The following is an 18,518-nucleotide window of genomic DNA, read 5'->3' as shown; positions in this document are numbered from 1 at the left end:
AACTCCAATAAACCTCATCCCATTTTAAAAGCTGATAAAACGATATCCTTGCACACAACGTGACTCAATTTAACCTCTGTGAATGATTTACTGAATGCGTTTTATGACAGACGCTCTATGAATGATATACTCTTTGTAACGAGACACAAGGACACTTGCTGAGAGTTGATGTTAAGGATGACTGGGCACGCCAGCATCTTTCAAACAATGTGCAACTTCTTCTGTTTGGCTAAGACCCTTAACCCAGTCGGAATGAACCCTTGACAAACGTATTTTGGCTCAGTGGGAGTACACCGCTAATGAGCGAGAGGACAGGGAGTTAATCCCAAATCAGGTGGTTCCTCACAAGACTAAGGGTAGCAGATCAAGGCAAAAAGCAGGAAAGTGGGCTAAATGGCATCGAATGAGAAACTGGGTCAAAAACTGACAGCAGCACAAGTGCGTCAGGGGAGCAACCACTTCAGAAACAGGGGCTTTCCTGTGGCAGTTAAAATGCTTTCTAATTGCTCACAGACTACAGGTATGATGCAGCAATCAAAACAATCACTTTTCAGGCCCTTTTATTTTTCTGAAAGGCACAATTCTACAGATATCCACTTGAATCACTTTCTCCGCTGGCTGTACATTTATCTGTTTGGCATAAACACGAGCACTTGGCATTTGCTATCTTATAGTATTTTATGATAGCAAAGCCTTTGTTGGAACTAATAACAGTGATGACGTACTTTCTATACAACACATAGAAATATGCATTATGTCAGGATAGAAAAAAGTAAAATAAATAACTCAAGGTTTCAGTGTGTTTGCATGCCAAAGTGGCTGTCATGTGGTGATGTAAAGGGTGCATGCATGTGTGTTTAATGATTAAAACAATGCATGCCTCCTTCGGAGGATTAAAACCTTTTATGCCAATGGCAGACTGTGCCTGAATGTTAATTGTCCATTCATAAAATGGACTGATGTGATAATGCTTTGGAAGGATTCAAGGTCACAGAGGTAGGGATTACATAAAAGCAGAGCTGGTACACTAGAGCACACGAGGTGAAAAAAAATAAATATTACTGCCTGTCACAGTGCAGGAAGCGAAAAAGACTGCAGTAATCACTTCTGTCCGAACCCATATAAACCTTTACGCCTAGTCGAAGCGCCTACAGTGTTCTTCACGAGTGAAGGTTAACCTCAGTTAAGACCACAGCGGTAGCAGATACAGTGTTGCACCGTACGTTTTGCTAATGTAGGCTTTGAGGCACACCTGTAGCACTGAAGAAGATGAGCGAGAGCTCTATTTTGAGAGGAAGGCAGCTAGAAGAAAGTGAAAAACAAGTCGATTACAGAATTTCCGGAGTGTCTGTGAATTTGAAGGATATAAAAAAAAAAGAAAAAAAGATTGACGATCAGGTAGATGTATCAGTCTGTAATATAAGTACCTAGTAGCTCAGTTCTTAATTAGTATCAACCCCAACAAAGCAGAAAGCAAATAGATGGAAATATACACTGTTGAAAAACAAATTTAAGTAAATTCATATTATTAGGAACTGGGACTCGCATACTACCTTACTGAAGTAGCTTTAGCAATAATTAAATTAACGTCTAAAGCAAAGAAAGAAAATATCCACAACGTACCTAATTAAAATAAAGGTCTTTCAACATCTTCTTTGGGGCTTTTTTTAACGCAACTGAAATCAAGACTCGGAAGACTTGCAGCTACACTAGTATTTACTCCAATAAGACCCTCATTAAACTAGTGCATGTGCATGTCAGTGACAACATCCTTACCCGGATCATTTCAGCCACATAGCTCTCTGGGCCAGTGTACTCTGTTGAGTCCTTGACCTTCACCAGGACAATGAAGAACAAGTAGTGCCACATGTTGTGCTCAACTTTGATGTGCTCTTCAAAGGTGACCGTCTTGTTGTCAAACTTATCTCTTTCCAAACCTAAAAATAAATAAATAAATAAATAAATAAATGACATAATTTCTCTCTCTCACACACACACACACACACACACACACACGCACACGCACACACCAAATAATCTGTCCTCTTTACTTCTTAGGAAAAGTGAGGAAATAAATTTTCTTATGCAAGCCTGCATCATCATTTTTGTGACCTAAATAATGACAGATGATGATCTTTTTTTTTTTTTAAAGACAGGAAATGGGGGTATGAGGGAATGGGCAGACAAAACAAGCGAGCACAATTTCAACTTACTACTGATTATTTAGTTGAAATTACCCTCCTGACATAAAAAAAAGAAGAAAAGAAGAAAAAAAAAGTGGCGGTGCAGTGACAGATGAGGCCAGTGTCTGAGTATGTGTACTGTCTAACATGGTCAAGACCCATATGGTAACAGGAAGAAACACTCCTCCTCCACATCAGCACCTGCCATGACTAACCATTCATTCTGGGAAGAGGAGGCGTTTGGTTGTTTACCCAGAAGAAAAAAAAGAAGAAAGAAAAAAAGCCCCCATTTGAAAACAGACCTGATGTGAAGTTGCATCATAGCAGGAGCATGCTCATATGAGAGCTGAGAACAGGGCACTCGTTTGATTTCCCTTAATTTCATCATCATCATCCATTTGCATCGTTCACACCCGCAAAATTACCGAGTCTGTAGCGAAACGTGTTGCGTATTGACTGTAGCTTCGACTCGAATGGAACTAAAAAGGCATTTCCGCTTTTTCTTTTAAACTTGAAGAATGGAGTGCTACTAGTACATAGAAATGAGGGTTAAAAAGACAGGAAAAGAAGTGTCAAAGGTCATGAGTCATATTCCCATAATGCTGACATATTACAGTGTTTGCCGAGTAGGCAGAATGGCTCTAAAAGTAAAACTAGAATTACCACCTAGCTGTTGTAGGCCTCCTCCAACTAAACAAGTTTCCCTTCCCACCTTTGTTTGAATGTGTTTGAATTCTCACCAACTTCATCGACTCATTCCATTAGATATCAGTGTTTGTCATGGCAAGCCTCACCTTTGACACTAATTTCTAATTATTTCATTCAAAAGAGGTCCTAGATGTCAAGAAATTCAGTCCAAGCCTTCCTGATATACTAAATTGGGGATGCACATACATAAATTTCCTTGCCTTCATCTTTTCAGCACTATTGGATGTGTAACTTTATTTATAAACTGAAGATAGCATGATGGACAAAGACAAAGACCCACAGTTTGGGCAGAACCTTCAGAATAAAAATATCACATCCAAAATAATGGCCCGTATTTATATAGCGCTTTACTAGTCCCTAAGGACCCCAAAGCGCTTTACATATGCAGTCACATCCACACACTGGATGAAAGAAAATGTTAAGCTGTGCGTTTAACTTTGTGTGAAAGAAGTGTGCTTTGAGTCCAGGTAACCATATGTTTGAAACTAACACAAGAGCAGGACTGATGTGAGGTCATGTAATGTTTCATAACCCAAATCTAATCAGTTCACACTGAAGTCTGTGAGAACACCAGCGAAACGTATAAATACCTCCCAAATTAAAGAATTCTCACTTTCATGAGAATAGGACAGTAACCTTGAGCACAAATTAAAATGGGGCCATTGAAAGCATAAATAGCAGCACTTAAACAGTCTTAACTATTTTAAAAAGTTATTTTGCTTCTTTCCTCACCGCAAATAAAACATGTTGTCTTCAGAATTTCCTCTTTCTTCTGCTTCTCACTTCTCAGGTCAGCAAATGTGTCAATAATGACACCAAAGATGAGGTTAAGGACAATAATGATGACCATGAAGAAGAAGAGCAGGTCGTAGATAACCCTTGCTGCAAAAAGTGGTTCCTGTTGAAGCCAAAGAAATTGGGGGGAGGGGGATTGAGACAGGCAATGAAAGCTCGCACGTTATGTCAGCCAATGAGAGCATTTTTCAGTTTAGAAGGTCAGTGAGGAGCAGAGAGTAAAAAAACAAACAAACACATGTTACTAAATCATAACTCACAGATGAAGCTGAACAAGTTTTCAAAGCAGTCTTACAAGAACAAGCACTGACCTGTGATTCTGAAAACTTCTAAGAGAATGCATAAAAATATTATGTCCTTTGAGAGGAGTGTATATACATATATAAGAACTAAGTTAACATATTGGTATGACTCAGTGCCCTTTTGCATGGGTACAATCCAGCTGTAAGGTTGTGTTTGGCAGGCTTCTGAACAACTGAAAACAGTTGTGACATCAATGCAAATGAGCAATAAGTTATATGAAGTTAATAAAAGTGTGAATGATTCATAATTCTTTGTGCCATCTTGTGGGTTGAGTTGCAGGTCTAATGCGTGGTCGTTACAAACTTGTCTTCATCCTGTGTGTTTTTGCTATGTTTGGAGCTTTGAAAACATCCTCTTTGTAAAGGACAACTTTCAATCACAGACTTTCAGACATACTGGACTCCTGATAAATGGACTGGTTCTTATATAGCGCTTTTCTACTCTACTGGAGCACTCAAAGTGCTTCGTATCCTCTACTACACTTATTACCTCATCCAACACATATTAAATTGACAGCATGTCTACTTTTACTTATAATGTTTAATATTAAATTCCTTATTACAAGACTAAATACACCTTTAAATATCTGTTATCTTCTCAATTTAGCTGAACTCGAGTTAGACTTATTGTGCATGGTAGGGGGATGTGCCAGTACGTCTCATCTGTGTTGCTAGACTTTAAAGTAAAAAACAGGAAAACCGATATTTGGTCATTTTATGACTCTTCTTCACACCCTCAAAGGTGTGATCTCTCCTCATTGTTGGGTTCCTGTTTTTTATACCTCTTTGGATGGTTTCCGTAGGACGTCCCCGACACCTCCCCCACTCCTGAGGCCGTGGCTCAGTACTGTGACAATGCACATGAGCAAGGAATCGCACGTCCGCTCCTTGTCCTCAATCACTACCGCTGACGGCTGGATGGCAAGGGAAGCTACAAAGACACAGCGAAGTGTTACTGTAGGATCCTTTAAAGTTTACTCTGCATTTCTATCATCCAGCAAAAATACCTTTATATATGGTTTCAATAAAATAAGTGGCTACATTACATAAAGATTCAATTATATTACCAAAATAAATTAGGAGGTTTTAATGTGACTGAGGACATTCTTCAACTTCCCACACAAAGGCTAGTCACCAGACTACCCTAATTAGCCTGCCTGGTGATGACGGATGGGAAGCTCAGACAAGGTCAAGCTCCAGCAGTTTGAGGATTCGACATGGTTGGCCGATCAATTTAAAGGTGCTACGTGTTCACCTTTGAACGATGGCTTTATCCCAACAAGGTCGGATGGTTTGCAAAAACTCATTGTTTGCAGTTAGAGAGTCCCCGCACCATCCCTGGGTGGACCCATCGACCTGCTCTAATCTCTGACCTTTCAGCTATGGGCCCCTACATTAAGTCTTAGGCTTGGTACTGTGAGACCACAAAGTCTAAAGAGTCTAAACCCCTGGTGTATGACCCAGCTCCCTGAAAGCCCCCAGTTGGCCCAGTCAGTTTTAATCCCATGACCACCCAGTCGCCTAGATTTGTAGCTCGGTGGGACGAATCTCTTCTGGGCAAGTCAGAAATATGTGAGAACATAAAGCCCTTCACACAAACACGCGCACCCAGCCTCGTGGAAAAATTCAAGAGATTCACAAACAAACATGGATTTACACTTAAAAAGAAACCTTCGACCCAAGCCTCCACCCCATGTACACGCACTCACATTTACCTTTCACTTTGTCAACCTACCATCCATCGTGGCCTCTGCTGAGCAGTTTTCTCCATTTTCTTTCTGACAAACTCCACCAGAGAGGAACTCTCCCACCATGCTGGCTCCATGCTCTGTTCAGTTGGGAACAGAAGAAATTATGCAAGTATCCAAACTATACAAGGTTCACATTTGAGAGTCAAACACTCACTTTTATGCAATGCATTTTTGTGGCGACGAATAGTGATAGTGTAGCTGGATGCTAAGAGCAAGTGAATGTACAAAGATCCTCCACACTTAATATTTTTCATCTTTGGTTTTTTTTAGTGATTCAGAATGAATGAGGAAAAACATTCCATGCGTTCTGGCATCTGGGTAAGGCATGACATGCATTTTGGTTCCAGCAAGGAAATGGCAAGAAGCCTGTATTTCAACTTACCGAGAGTTTTGTTGGGTATCCGGTCCACAGCCAAAATAAAGTCGTCCTTGAAGAAGATGTATCCCACAATAGAGAAGAGGTAGACGAGGATAAGCGCCAACACAGCTGTCAGAACAATTGAGCGGCCATTGCGGGTTACGCTCTTTATTACGTTCAGCAGGGTTTCTTCTCGGTAAACCAGGTCAAAGAGCTGGAAAGAACAAGGGTTTAGAGATGTGTGTGGAACATCTGGAACTGGGTTAAATGTCATATATGAAATGTGTATAGGATGAAGTATGTGTGAGCTCACATACTAGTAGACTGTAAAAGAAGACATGGACAAAGACCCCCAAGCTGCAGATAATCAGATAGAGCAGGTGGTACAAGAACTCGACATCCATAATCATGGCTGTGTATCCACGTGTAAAGGTTCCTCTGTTTCCAACGAAGCTCATCAGGAAGATGACCTTATTACATAACTGAAGAACAATGGAAAACACACAGCATGTATAATCAGTATGGTAAGGTTTGTTCAAAGGCAGTGCAAGAAGAATTTCAAACAGTCATTGTTCAGACTACTAAATATATAGTGCAAGTGCTGCATTGTCAGCGTAGTGTGGAATCTCCCTGACCTGATATACAAGATTTAAGATTTAATGAGCGACATTTGTATTAGCGGCTGTTTGAAGGCAAAATCTTGCTTGAACAGAGTCCGTGTTTCTGTACTGCATGAAAATTAAATGTCAGGTTCATGCCCACTTACATTAAAGCCTCCTAGTAGGAGCAATGTGGGCTCGAGGCCCACCGAGAAGATCAGGCGCAGGATGGTGGAGGCAATGAGGGCCCTGATACCGTGAGGCTGAGGCAGCACTATGACAATAGCCAGTGAAACCAGCATAGCCATCCACAGCAGGGCAGACAGATGGGGCTCCAGAGTGCCTGAGGATGAAGGAGACGTCATTAGGGCGAGATGAGAAAGCTTTCACTCAATCTTTTCCATCACAGCCAACTATTTTAAGTAGTTATTAATTCTTTTATCAAGTCAAATGATAATCCAGTCAGTCGGGAGTGAGGCAAGTCACACTCGCCAACATCGGTGCGCCATGACATAAATGCATCAGTTTATCTGTTTAAACATGAAAGCAGCTGTGTGATCGTTGCAGTGAAGCAAACACACAAGCCCTTTTCAACAAGGCCATCTTTCAGATGTATTCATTCATAAAAAAGCTTCAGGAAACAGAATAGTAAGCCTTTCATTTTTAGAGAAGGAACAAGAGTTGTTTGTGCTAACTGTGGTATCAGAACAATTGCTACATTGAACAAAACATTTGTGCCACTACATCAAAAAGTAGATGACACAAAGTGGACATCAGGTGAAAAGTTGAAGCTCACTTATTTTTAGTTGTGAATGTTGATGCCTTACAGAAATCTAACTCACATTTATTATTTGTTCTATATCAGTTAATGTGGTTCAGGAAAGCAGTATTATGAGCTCATGGTGCACTGGCATCACCCCATAATCTGATTTCTTCATGAAAACAAAAAACGAAAAACAACTTTTGTGTCAGGTTTGCTTTTCTCTGAGCAAGGACGAAGAGCACTTTCGATGTCTCCCTCCATTCCCGTCTTTCTGAAGCCTCCTTCTCGTCTCTCCGTGTATACCAATCACATGACAGGTTGTTACATAACCTCCCACTGGCTAAAAATATACTTTGTTCCCGCCAAATGTATCAGCGATGCATCCCAGGTACTGCATCGTAACAGGCAGCCTGGGCGCTCAGACTTGGCAGCCAACCCAGACACAGCAGCTTTGACGCCACACACCTACTGTCTAAGGCCATTCATCTCTCTTACTTGCTTACTCTGCAGTTATAAGAAGAGAAGCGAGACTGACCTTCACATTGAACTACTTGCACTACACTTCACATATCCAGATGGCTTGCATTGTTGACAGACAAAAACAATCCGTTTCTCCTCATATTATAGCAGCCACCTGTGACAGGGTGGAGGCTCTGGCAGTTTGACCACCTGACTTGGACCTCGTCATCGAGCTCCTCCACTTGTAGTTATTCCGGGTGTTTATTTTTAAGGCTTACACACTTCTGCTTGCTACTAGAAGTTCGCAACCACAGTTTCTCTCCAAACAAACCGCTTACAGCGAACCATCCACGGTCACTGTAAGTGAGGTTTTCAATAGTATTTAAGGGGATTCCATGTAGCTTAAGACAGTATGAAAGTGAGGCCTGCTATGTCTCAATGGCAAACTTGCAATAAACAACATTTCTGACCAATTTAGCTTCACTGGTAAAATTTGATATTTCTTTGCAAGAAGCTGGTTTTAATATTTAAATGAAGCATCTCAGCTGGTAAGAAAATAGGGCATGTTATGTTTTCATGCACGCATCTGTGTGGCGGTAAGCATTCACCATTTCACACTCATCCAGGCTAGAGAAACTGATCAGGAGGGCTAGCTCTGTGGTCGGCATGAAGCTGGACACTCTGGTGACAGTGGCAGAGAAAAGGACATTAAAGAAACTGATGGACATTATGAACAATGCCAGGCATCCTCTGCACACGGCCATTAACAACCAGAAGAGTCTGTTCAGTGACAGGTTGCTTCTCCCCAAGACAAGAACTAACAGACTTAAAAACTCCTTTGTCCCACACGCCATCAGACTGTTTAACTCCTCTCTGGAGGGGAGAGGGAGGGGAAACAGGAGGACAAAGGAGGGGGGAACAACTAAGCTGTAGTGCCTCTTCACCTCACTGTCAATACCTTTTGTGCAATACTTTTGTTAAATAGTCAATGGTGCAATAGACCTCAATACTTGAAATGTGCAATTCACTTGTATTTTTATTTCTATTTATTCTATTTATCCCCTTCGTATATTTTATTTTATATGTCTCTGTATTTATATATATATGTGTGTGTGTGTGTGTGTGTGTGTGTGTGTGTGTGTGTGTGTGTGTATATATATATATTATTTATTCTATTTATTTATTATATTTATATATATATTTTATTTATATATGTATATATATATATAATATTCTGTAACTCTGTAACTTCTGTCAGTGCTGTGCTTTTGGAAACCGAATTTCCCAGAGGAACCCACCCGAGGGATTAATAAAGTTTTATCTTATCTTATCTCTTAGATGCCCAAATCACCTAATTTTGCAGTGAGTGGTGTATCCTGGAATGAACCTCTAAGCTCTCAGAAGGCCTTTAACACTGAAAACCACATCAGGTTTCTGAAGCTAAGCTAACAACCTCTTTTTTTGTCTGCTCTACACCACTGCAAGGAAGTTCAAACAAAAGGGACCTCGCCGTTTGACCCCAGACAGAACAATTGAAAGTTTATGCGAAAAACAATGTGCGTCTTCTCTTTGCACTGGAACAATGGAGGCCTTAACGGCTGAGGCTTTTCGCGTCCCCACAAATATTGCCCTGAAGCAGAACTGAGAAAAAAAACGGAAGGGAATAAGAGACGGCAAATCAAAAAGAAAACTGAAACTTCACACAAAAACATGCTCAGGTCTGCTTATTCCTTTGGCTTGTGAAGAATCTCCTGTAATCACTCAGAATCTCTGTTTGAATGAATATTCAGTCTTTGAAGTTACAACTTGTGACCAAACACCAGACAGAGTTTTCCCTAACCCTAAATTTAGAAATGAAAGCCTCGTGACAGCCCAGACTGATCTGGGATTATAATCATTTGGGGAAGAAGGTCAAATCTGGAGATCTCAGGGATAATAACTTTTTATGTCCACATCCTTGTTGGTTAAAAGAAAAGGAGTGTATTTAATGCATTTTAAATGAAGATCAATATTTATTACGCTGGTTTGTTTTGGTTTTTTTCCCCACTTTTTTGTCCTTTTTACTCAATACATTCAATTGTTTGTAGGCATTAAACTGACATATATGCTTCAGGGTGATTACTTCATACTTTGTAGTGCCAAAATCTACACTTTAGGCACAAGAGACACGACAGCTTTAGAGCTGAAAATCAATTAAATCAGCAGAGCACTGAATTTCTGTAGGTGCTTATATGCTTACATAATTTCCATAGTTGTGAACACGGGGTTAAGTAAATGCATGATGGATGATGGACTTTGGTTGACATAACAAAACCTAACCATAACCCATGTCAGAAACTGATAGGGCATGAATGGAGCATCACTCTGAAGACACTTTTTGCTAAAAACAAAAGAGAAGAAAAAAAAACTGTTTGGAAACACGTTTAAATCCAATCAGCGTCGGCAAACGGTGACTCTAAAAGAAGGATGGCACACAGAAAATACCGATGTTAAGGAATGAATAACACCATCTGTAGTTTCAGTATCGAAATGAATGGCCTCAGTTTTTAAATTCTGGCTAAGATTGGATCTCAATTTGGTTTTGTAAAAACATAAATGCTTCTCGATGCCTTGTAGCATTTGTTGTGTAGTTCTGGTTTTGTGGGGTGGGGGTGTGTGTATCAATCACAAAGTCCGCTCTCGTCTTAACCCTCTCCAGGCAGACGTTGCAGATTTGCAACAGTTAAACACTAACAACCTGATTACCCCACATACATATTTTATGAGTTTTTTTTACTCAGAAGTACCACTGCAGGACTTGGTTGTGCATTAGCAACAAAAAACGTAATTTGAGCCTGAGAGGGTTAAAGTTGTGACCACTGCTGACTGGCTGTATCAAAATGCAGAGGTCCGTTTCAGAAAATGGGTTTAGTGAAACTGAGAGATGACGGATCCACTGGGTTTTTTGTTTCAGACAGAGCTAAATAAAACTCTGGGTTACTCAGTTATTAATGGAGTCTGAATCCACCTGTTCCTTGGCAGGTTTTCTTCAACAAACACAGAGTTTCTTTGCGATGTCTTCCCTTTTCCTAGTCTGAAGCAGCTGTGTGAAACTTGATTGGTTTCCTCATTGATACAAAAACTTTAACACCAAGTGCATGTCTTTATAAACATTAAGCTGTTACCACAGAATTGCTTTAAAATGACAGCTTTTATGAAGAATCGGCCGCCAATGTGATGACAAATGCTGACCAATTTTTAGCTGTGAATACAACCTTTAAATCTTCCTTCTTTATATCTCTGCAGATATCACTGAATCATACACCAGAGCTTACTTTACTGATAACCGTTTAGATAAAACATGTCTGTGAGAAGACAATGATCAGTCATCAGTGTCATTTGTTATGTGAGCACATGTGAAACAGCTTTATCACAGTTAGCAAGTCATGTTGTGTGTGAGTGAAGGACACCGTGGTGCAGTCTTCCACTTTAATAGGGAAACTTTATGATTTCTGTCATAATGTGTTCTGATAGCATTTCATGTTCAACTACGTTCACACTTATACATACAGTCATTTTGATCAATAAATAATAGCATAATAGCGCTTGGTGTTGAACTAAACACTAAATACTAAAATTCACTATGACTGGCATTGATGCAGTAGCTTGCACTTTCTCTGCGCAAGAAGCAGCAAGAAGGCTCCTGGGTGAAATCTCGTGGCATGTTTTCCCTGTGCTGCGTGGGATCTCTCTGGGTACTGCCTCCCACAGTCTACAGACATTCATGTTCAGTTCATTTGTGATTGTAAATTGACCTTAAAAAATGGTTTGTACTGTAAAGCATTATGAGTTCGCTTTTACATTTAAAACTTCATTTAAAACAGATCACTGCTTGGACAAATATTTATCAGTTGTAAAGCAAGACATCTGCCATTTGAAATCTTGCTGTATGTGTCCCTGACGTGATTCTGGCTTTTTAAGGTGGTCACAGTATTAATAGTCTGGGTGAATCTATCACATACCATAATTACCAGAAGTCACGCAAAGAGAGAAAAAAAAAAGACCTCAGAGGAAAAGAAGTGCAAAATCAATATTTTATGACACCACTGCAGTTCAAGATCCAGCTCTTCAACCGGGATTGCATTCTGTTCACAGCTGTAGCGATGCTCACACCTCCCCAACTTTGGTTAGGGAGGTGTGAGGCTACACCCAAACCACAAGCACGGGAACATACAGCATTCTGTAAGGTCCTTAAAAGCTACGCACTCACAATTCCTTTAACTGTGGCAATCTGATCAAGTACTGGCTGCAACTGTGGAAATGAATATTAAAAAGGTCTAAACATAGAGCATTTCGTAAAGGATGTGAAAATTGGGACGCAAATCAACAAGCCAGACACCCCTCATACATCTCTGAACAGCAGCCAGATCTCAAATAGATTTTAGTTTTTTTGTGTTTACTTCAGATTAAAAGACAGAAAATAAGCAAATGTGACATTATGTAATTTTTTGAGACATTGGACAGCTAAAGGTATTTAATTGTTGCTGCAGATATCCACATTCCCTGGTAGATGCTAATATAACCAAGAGTTGCTAACATTAATCAGATTTCTGCTAACACTAGTTTTTCCACTTCTAACATCTGTGACTCCAGCACACACAACACCTTTTTTAATTGCTCTGTGCCAGTAACAGAAACTTGGTGAAGGAAAAAATAAACTATTGCATTTCTCTGCATATATCAAAAAGATTCCTGCCATAACTTTACAGGCTAATCTACACTTTTTAGATCACAGTTTGCCTCGAGTGGTCGAGGACTACTTTCTGTGAGCTGGAAGGTCTAAATATGCTGAGGTGTTGCGATACACCTGATCATAAAATGAAGAAATTGAAGAGTAAACACTCAGTTTCTTTCCTGTTCTTTTTAACCAGGTCTCTGATAACACACATGTTGCACTCTCTGCATCCCGCCCCACCCCTGATCTCAGCAGTAATGCTTGTGTCACTCACTCCCATTTCCTGTGTTGTAGTAGTCACACTCATTGTGTTAACCACAGTGCACGCACACACACACACGTACACACACACGCACGTACACACACACACACGCACGTACACACACACACGCACGTACACACACACACACGCACGTACACACACGCAGATAACAATCAGGGCATAAGCAATCTGTTATTCTCAAGTGTTAAAGTTGTAAGTTGTAAGACAAAGGGTCTGTCATGGTGTCCACATGTGTAATCTTCAGCTCAGGCACGAGAATATAAGCAGCCATGAACTGAGACATGCTAACAGGATGTTCACATAAAACAAAACTCTGTTTATCTGTCTACAAGCTGTAGATTTCTCATAATGCTGCTTCAAATTGACCTACACAGCAAAGCTTATCTCACATTTCACCTTGGACACTTCTGCTACAGCACACCACCTCTACTGCTGGGTGTTCGACCATAAGCAGCTCCGAGGATCGAGTCGATGAATCGTTTCTACTGTTAGTAGCCATACACTATGAATCAGATGGCAGTACCTACACAGAATATTTACAATATTTGTTCTGTGTTTAAGAATATTATAGCATGATCTCAGCTGCAGAAAGACTTTTTGTTTGTGTGTTTTAAACTCTGATCCAAAAGAAAACTGACAGAAGTCATCTTAACAGGGCAATGGCAATGACTGGGTATTATACACAGAGAAAGACTGAGAGTGACTGACCTCCACGGATGCCTTCCAGAGGGTAGAAGAAGGCCACGAGGAGGTTCATGAGCACAGCCAGGTTGAAGGAGATGCTGCTCCAGAATGACATGTTCCTGGAGCACCAGTACAGGATGGGCTGGGCTAGAGGACAGCATAGTGAAGCACATTAACAAAGATGGCTATGCTAAAGCACTCAGATGGAGTGCGTACATGTCTGTACTCCAAAAACTGTCCAGTGTTTCAGACCAACCAAGTTTCACTTTCAATACCTTTGAGTCAAAGCTGAAAAAAAAGATTTATACAGATAACCAACTTTGCACCAACCCTAAATTACATGAACTGCTTGAACTCTCTCTGTCGCTGTCGACAAACACTGAGCATGGCAACTATAAAACTGGTGCCATTAATAGTTTCTTTCGTAAAGCCAATTCCAGCTACTCCCTTGTCACAAGTGGCAACCACAGCAAGCAGCTCTGCTTCTTTGGTTTAGAAGAACCAAAACTCGCTGAGTGAATACTCTGGATATTTGATTTGGTTAGTAAATTTGGTGTGAAACACAGTCAAACAAGTCAGAATGCGAGTGTGTACATTTACTGCTAACATAACCACCTAAACAGAATAATCTGGGACACCTCAAGTACTCAAAAATCACACACATTTCACATTTGAAAAAGGAAAAAAATACCCTCAAAAAAGCCCAAAAAAACTTGGGACTCTGTGGAAAATGTAAACAAAAGAATGCAACAATCTGCAAATCATTTAAACAATAAGCATCTGAATAGAATTTCAAATTATGATTCATCAGACCACAGGACATTTTTCACTTCTGCTCAGACCATCCCGAATTACCTAAGGCACACAGCAGATACTAGTGTTTTGCTCCGTTTATTTTATTTGATGTTGTTGCACGGTAGTATGAACATTTGGAATTTTTGGATGCTGAATGTTTTCTGAAGTATCGCCAAGGCTTTCAAGTGATTTACACCTGTAGGTTTTCACACTGTCCCTTGTTTTCAGGGATTTCTCTGGATTCTCAACATTTTTATGATTTATCATAGATGATGAAATCTGGAAATTCTCCTCAGTTTTCCAAATCATTATAACCTCTGTGCACTGCTGCATTTAGTGACCCAGTAATTTACTGACAATCTGCTCATCAACCAAACTACTTCCACACATAGACATACTATTTCAAAGTTGGTGAATCCTTTTAAATTTTCCGTATTTCTGCTTTATATGTCCTAAAGCCTCACTGAAGTTTAGGATCGGAGTTATTTTGAAGGTGAAATCAGAGTCACATGTTTCAGTCAGGTGTGGGTGGGGGCTCGGTTTTATTCAACGAATGGGGATTTATCAAAGTCTGACTTTCATACATTTAGGGAAGTGATTCACAGCACGAAAAGGAAAAGAAGTGTGTTTGCAAAACCTAACTTAAAAGTCTGAGCACCAGACTTTGTGTAAAAAGAAGAAAAGGTCATATGCAAGGTCACAACTGAACTGCAAGTAACATCCGAGCAATTAAAGGCGACGCATCGGCTTATGTTCATGTTAATGAATGCACCAAAAACAATAGTGTGAGTGTGTGTGTGTGTGTGCGCGCATGTGTGTGTGTGAGCGTAAACAGATCAAGGGGAAAGCCACTGATCTTCAAAAACAACACTGCTACTGGTTTGACAAATAAGACCTTGCACAGAACCTTTGTTATAAACGAGAATCTTTGCGTTTGGAAAAAGGACAGCACGACATCTCAGCAGCCGAACTTTATATGTGAAGCATGGTGATGTCAGCGTCCTGTTTTGGGCCGGGTTTTGCTCAATCGAAGCACAGGTTAACAAATAGCTTCTTAGTCTTAACACTTAATATGCGGTTTGTGCTAAAGCGTTGAAGTTTAAATAATAATGCAAATTATTTTGCTGTTGATTCTTTTTGTTTATTTTCCATTTTAGACAGCGACAGAGTTTTTTTTGGAAACAGGGTTTCGCACTAAACGCTTTTCCTCTTTTGAGTAAAAACAACTTGCACGCACATATTTGGCCGCACACTCACACAGACACAGCATATTAGACCTTGGTCAGGAGATCAGTATCGTGGCTAATGCTATTTTGAGGTCGGCTATTCATTAGAAAAGAAGAACTGTGGGTGGGGACTTTTGGCAACAGAAGTCACTATATTGATGACAAGCGGTTAGCACCAGTGGAACAGCACAGTCTCCAGCTGTGCTGATTCATTCACATAGGAAAGAGGCTGGTCTCTTCATATTTTTTTTTCCACATTATAGGCTAACGCTGTCTCTTCTGGCCTGACCGTATGACGAACCACAACCTTTTCTTTAACCAGCAAAGACAAACAAAAGCAAAAACTGGCAGAGTCAGGTAGGCAGTCGGCAGGAACCGGACCTGACCTTAAAGGGAAAGTCAAAGTAGTGCTATTGAGTGCATAACTAAAGTAACTTAAGATTAATGAACAACAAAAGATTAAAGTGAAAATGACATCAGGGCTGAGTTTTTAATGCTTTGCCTTTGTGTCCTGTTCCTGCTTTCTTTTAGCCCAGCTTTGATTGATGTCAATGTGAGAATAACCTTACAGCTGGTATGCAGGTAAAGTACATCAAACCATTAATCCCATTATGTTGGGAAGTTGAGGCTTTTAGTTTCCAGAAAAACAAAATACAGGAACCTGAACATTGTAATATCACAGCAGTATACTTTTGTTTTTATCGAGATTAGAAGATGTGATAATATCACAACATTGGGAGCTATATGCTGTATGCTTTGCTACTAATATTTATTATTAACAAACCAACTTAGTGATTACAGTGCAATTTAATATAAGCAGCTTATAAAAGTTTACATGCTCTCTCGACTTTCATCTCTCCAGGGTTCAGCATTTTGGCAGCCTCTTTCAGACGTGGACCCTCATCACAACATGTCTCTATGGGTCAACTTTATTCTGCTACCAAGAAAGAACCGTTCTTGCAAAACTTTGAACCAAACTCATTTTTGAGTTTTTGTGTTTTCTTCGTGTTTGTGCGAAATAGGTCCGATTTACTCTGATGCAACAGATCTTGTAATGCTGCTGCAGCTAATCTCTGACAGATCAGTGGTTAGCACAATTCAAAGTTGAAGCTATGAGTGAGACCTGTCTGAGGGTACAATATAGCTGTGAGGTTCTGTCTGCTGATAAAACATTTGAAAAACCCCATAAATGCTGTGGTAGTTGAGGCCTTTATATTCTTTATTGGGATATGTGTTTTTGTAATAATGTTATATGTGGAGGACACATTTGGAGTAATCCTACTAGAGTGAGAGGGAGGGAAACTTTGTGCTTATCCCTCATGCCAATATGTAAAACATAACCTGTATGCAGTGTATGTGTCAGAAAGGGGCTTGGGGCCTGGAGGGATGCAAGACGAAAGAGCGTAAACCAGGCACTAGTTCATAAAGAGTTGAGGAGAAAGACGCACAGGGAACGGTGTTTGTGTTACCAGTAGCCTCTTGAGTACCTCGCAGCTTCTTCTGCCAATTCATCTCATTGAAGAGATCCTCAGAGCGCAGGAAGAAGTCATTGATCTTGCTACCTTGCTCATCTCGCTCTGTGGTGTAGTATACACGCAGCTTGGACTCTTGAGTGAGGAACTCGCAGATGTTGGGCACAGGGAAAACGATCTGCTCCATTGTGCGATCCAGCCGCACAATCTGGACACCAAACAGAGCAACAGTCACCGATCAAAACATCTGTGACTGCAGCAGGTAAATAATTCCTTATTCTTTTCTTATATGAAAACAGTTTGTATCCTTAAGTCAAGATTATTGTAGTTATAGTAAAAAGAAACTGAAAACTAAAACAATACTGTGGGAAAAAAAAGATTTTATGAGCTAAACAAAATAAATAAAAAACAGTTTTATTTATTAGTTTGGCAAAATCTATCATAACTTGACTGACGAGGCTTTGATGGATAAGTTTATTGAGACTAAAACCAAAAAAAAAAAAAAACTAAAACACTGAAGCTAATAAAAATTAAAGTAAATCTAAACATTTTCAAACAATATGAACTAAACTGAAACAAGCAAACCCACTCTGGAAACTCGCTGAAGCTGAACTGAACTAAAAGCAAAAAGTAAAAATAGTGGTTATATTTTTTAAAATGAAAAATATAACCACCATGACACCTCTGATTCAAATGGACTGCCTGGCATAAACTGCTCTTTAGAGGAAAAAAACAAAAACAGGGTTGTTTTCTTTTCAAAAGCAGCTCATGAACTGAACCAACAACTTGAGCTTGGAATACTGCCAGCAATCTGCATTCCTCTTACTCATCAAGTGCGCCAAACATGCCAAAGGTACTCGTCATTCTGTCACACGACACAAAGAAACACAAAAACAAGCCAAGAAAAAAAAGTATCACATGCTTCAAGTCAATAGTTAGGCCAAAACATGTCACAGTCCCCTTAAACCAACACTGGCATCTTGCAACAGAGATGTTAGATAGAGCTCATCCAGAAATAAAACTGTGGGAAAATGATGAATTGAAAATAAAATACAAGACAGACGGCAGCAGGTGAACATTAGCGGAGTTTATTTACGACATGGAGCCAAACACTGACCTCAATCTGAGCGGTGTGTTTAGCATAGAACTCCAGGGCCTCGTCGCCCTCGCCATATGTCCCTCCTGGCTTTAACATAGCTTGCAGCTCCTTGTTGTGGCGGGCTAACTGAAAACAGATGATTGACAGACACTCGTCACAAGTGTTACTTCCAGCATGTCAAAAAGGTTGGGCAACACTGCTTGTATTTAGGTTAACTCTACATGATACTTTTCCTTTGTTTGAATGTGTCAGCTTTCATTCCCCAGCAAGGTTGCAGGGTGGGGCTGTTCAGCCCCATGATTACCGTCATTCCACTAATTGATTGTA

General features: G+C 40.1%; 1 protein-coding gene across 12 annotated transcripts in view; it reads right to left on the bottom strand.

Annotated features, from left to right (window-relative positions):
* The window catches only part of itpr1b (inositol 1,4,5-trisphosphate receptor, type 1b), an 80,125-nt gene that overhangs the window by 5,232 nt on the left and 56,375 nt on the right, over positions 1 to 18,518 (bottom strand). For 8 of the 12 annotated variants that reach the window (XM_014329288.2, XM_014329291.2, XM_014329293.2 and 5 more), the window contains 10 exons: positions 18,210 to 18,317; positions 17,069 to 17,300; positions 13,624 to 13,746; positions 6,864 to 7,039; positions 6,415 to 6,579; positions 6,122 to 6,311; positions 5,724 to 5,816; positions 4,771 to 4,919; positions 3,624 to 3,789; positions 1,777 to 1,937 (listed from right to left, as the gene is read on the bottom strand). In XM_014329288.2, coding sequence (XP_014184774.1) covers positions 1,777 to 1,937; positions 3,624 to 3,789; positions 4,771 to 4,919; positions 5,724 to 5,816; positions 6,122 to 6,311; positions 6,415 to 6,579; positions 6,864 to 7,039; positions 13,624 to 13,746; positions 17,069 to 17,300; positions 18,210 to 18,317 — 1,563 coding nt within the window. The remainder of the gene's footprint in view (positions 1 to 1,776; positions 1,938 to 3,623; positions 3,790 to 4,770; positions 4,920 to 5,723; positions 5,817 to 6,121; positions 6,312 to 6,414; positions 6,580 to 6,863; positions 7,040 to 13,623; positions 13,747 to 17,068; positions 17,301 to 18,209; positions 18,318 to 18,518) is intronic. The other 4 variants (XM_005947553.2, XM_014329296.2, XM_005947557.2 and 1 more) reach the window with 1 other exon arrangement.

This window comes from Haplochromis burtoni, unplaced genomic scaffold (assembly GCF_018398535.1).
Source record: "Haplochromis burtoni strain Fernald_Lab_line unplaced genomic scaffold, NCSU_Asbu1 Contig_245, whole genome shotgun sequence".
NCBI classification, from domain to species: Eukaryota; Metazoa; Chordata; class Actinopteri; order Cichliformes; family Cichlidae; genus Haplochromis; species Haplochromis burtoni.
This window is presented reverse-complemented; position numbering and strand designations above follow the sequence as displayed.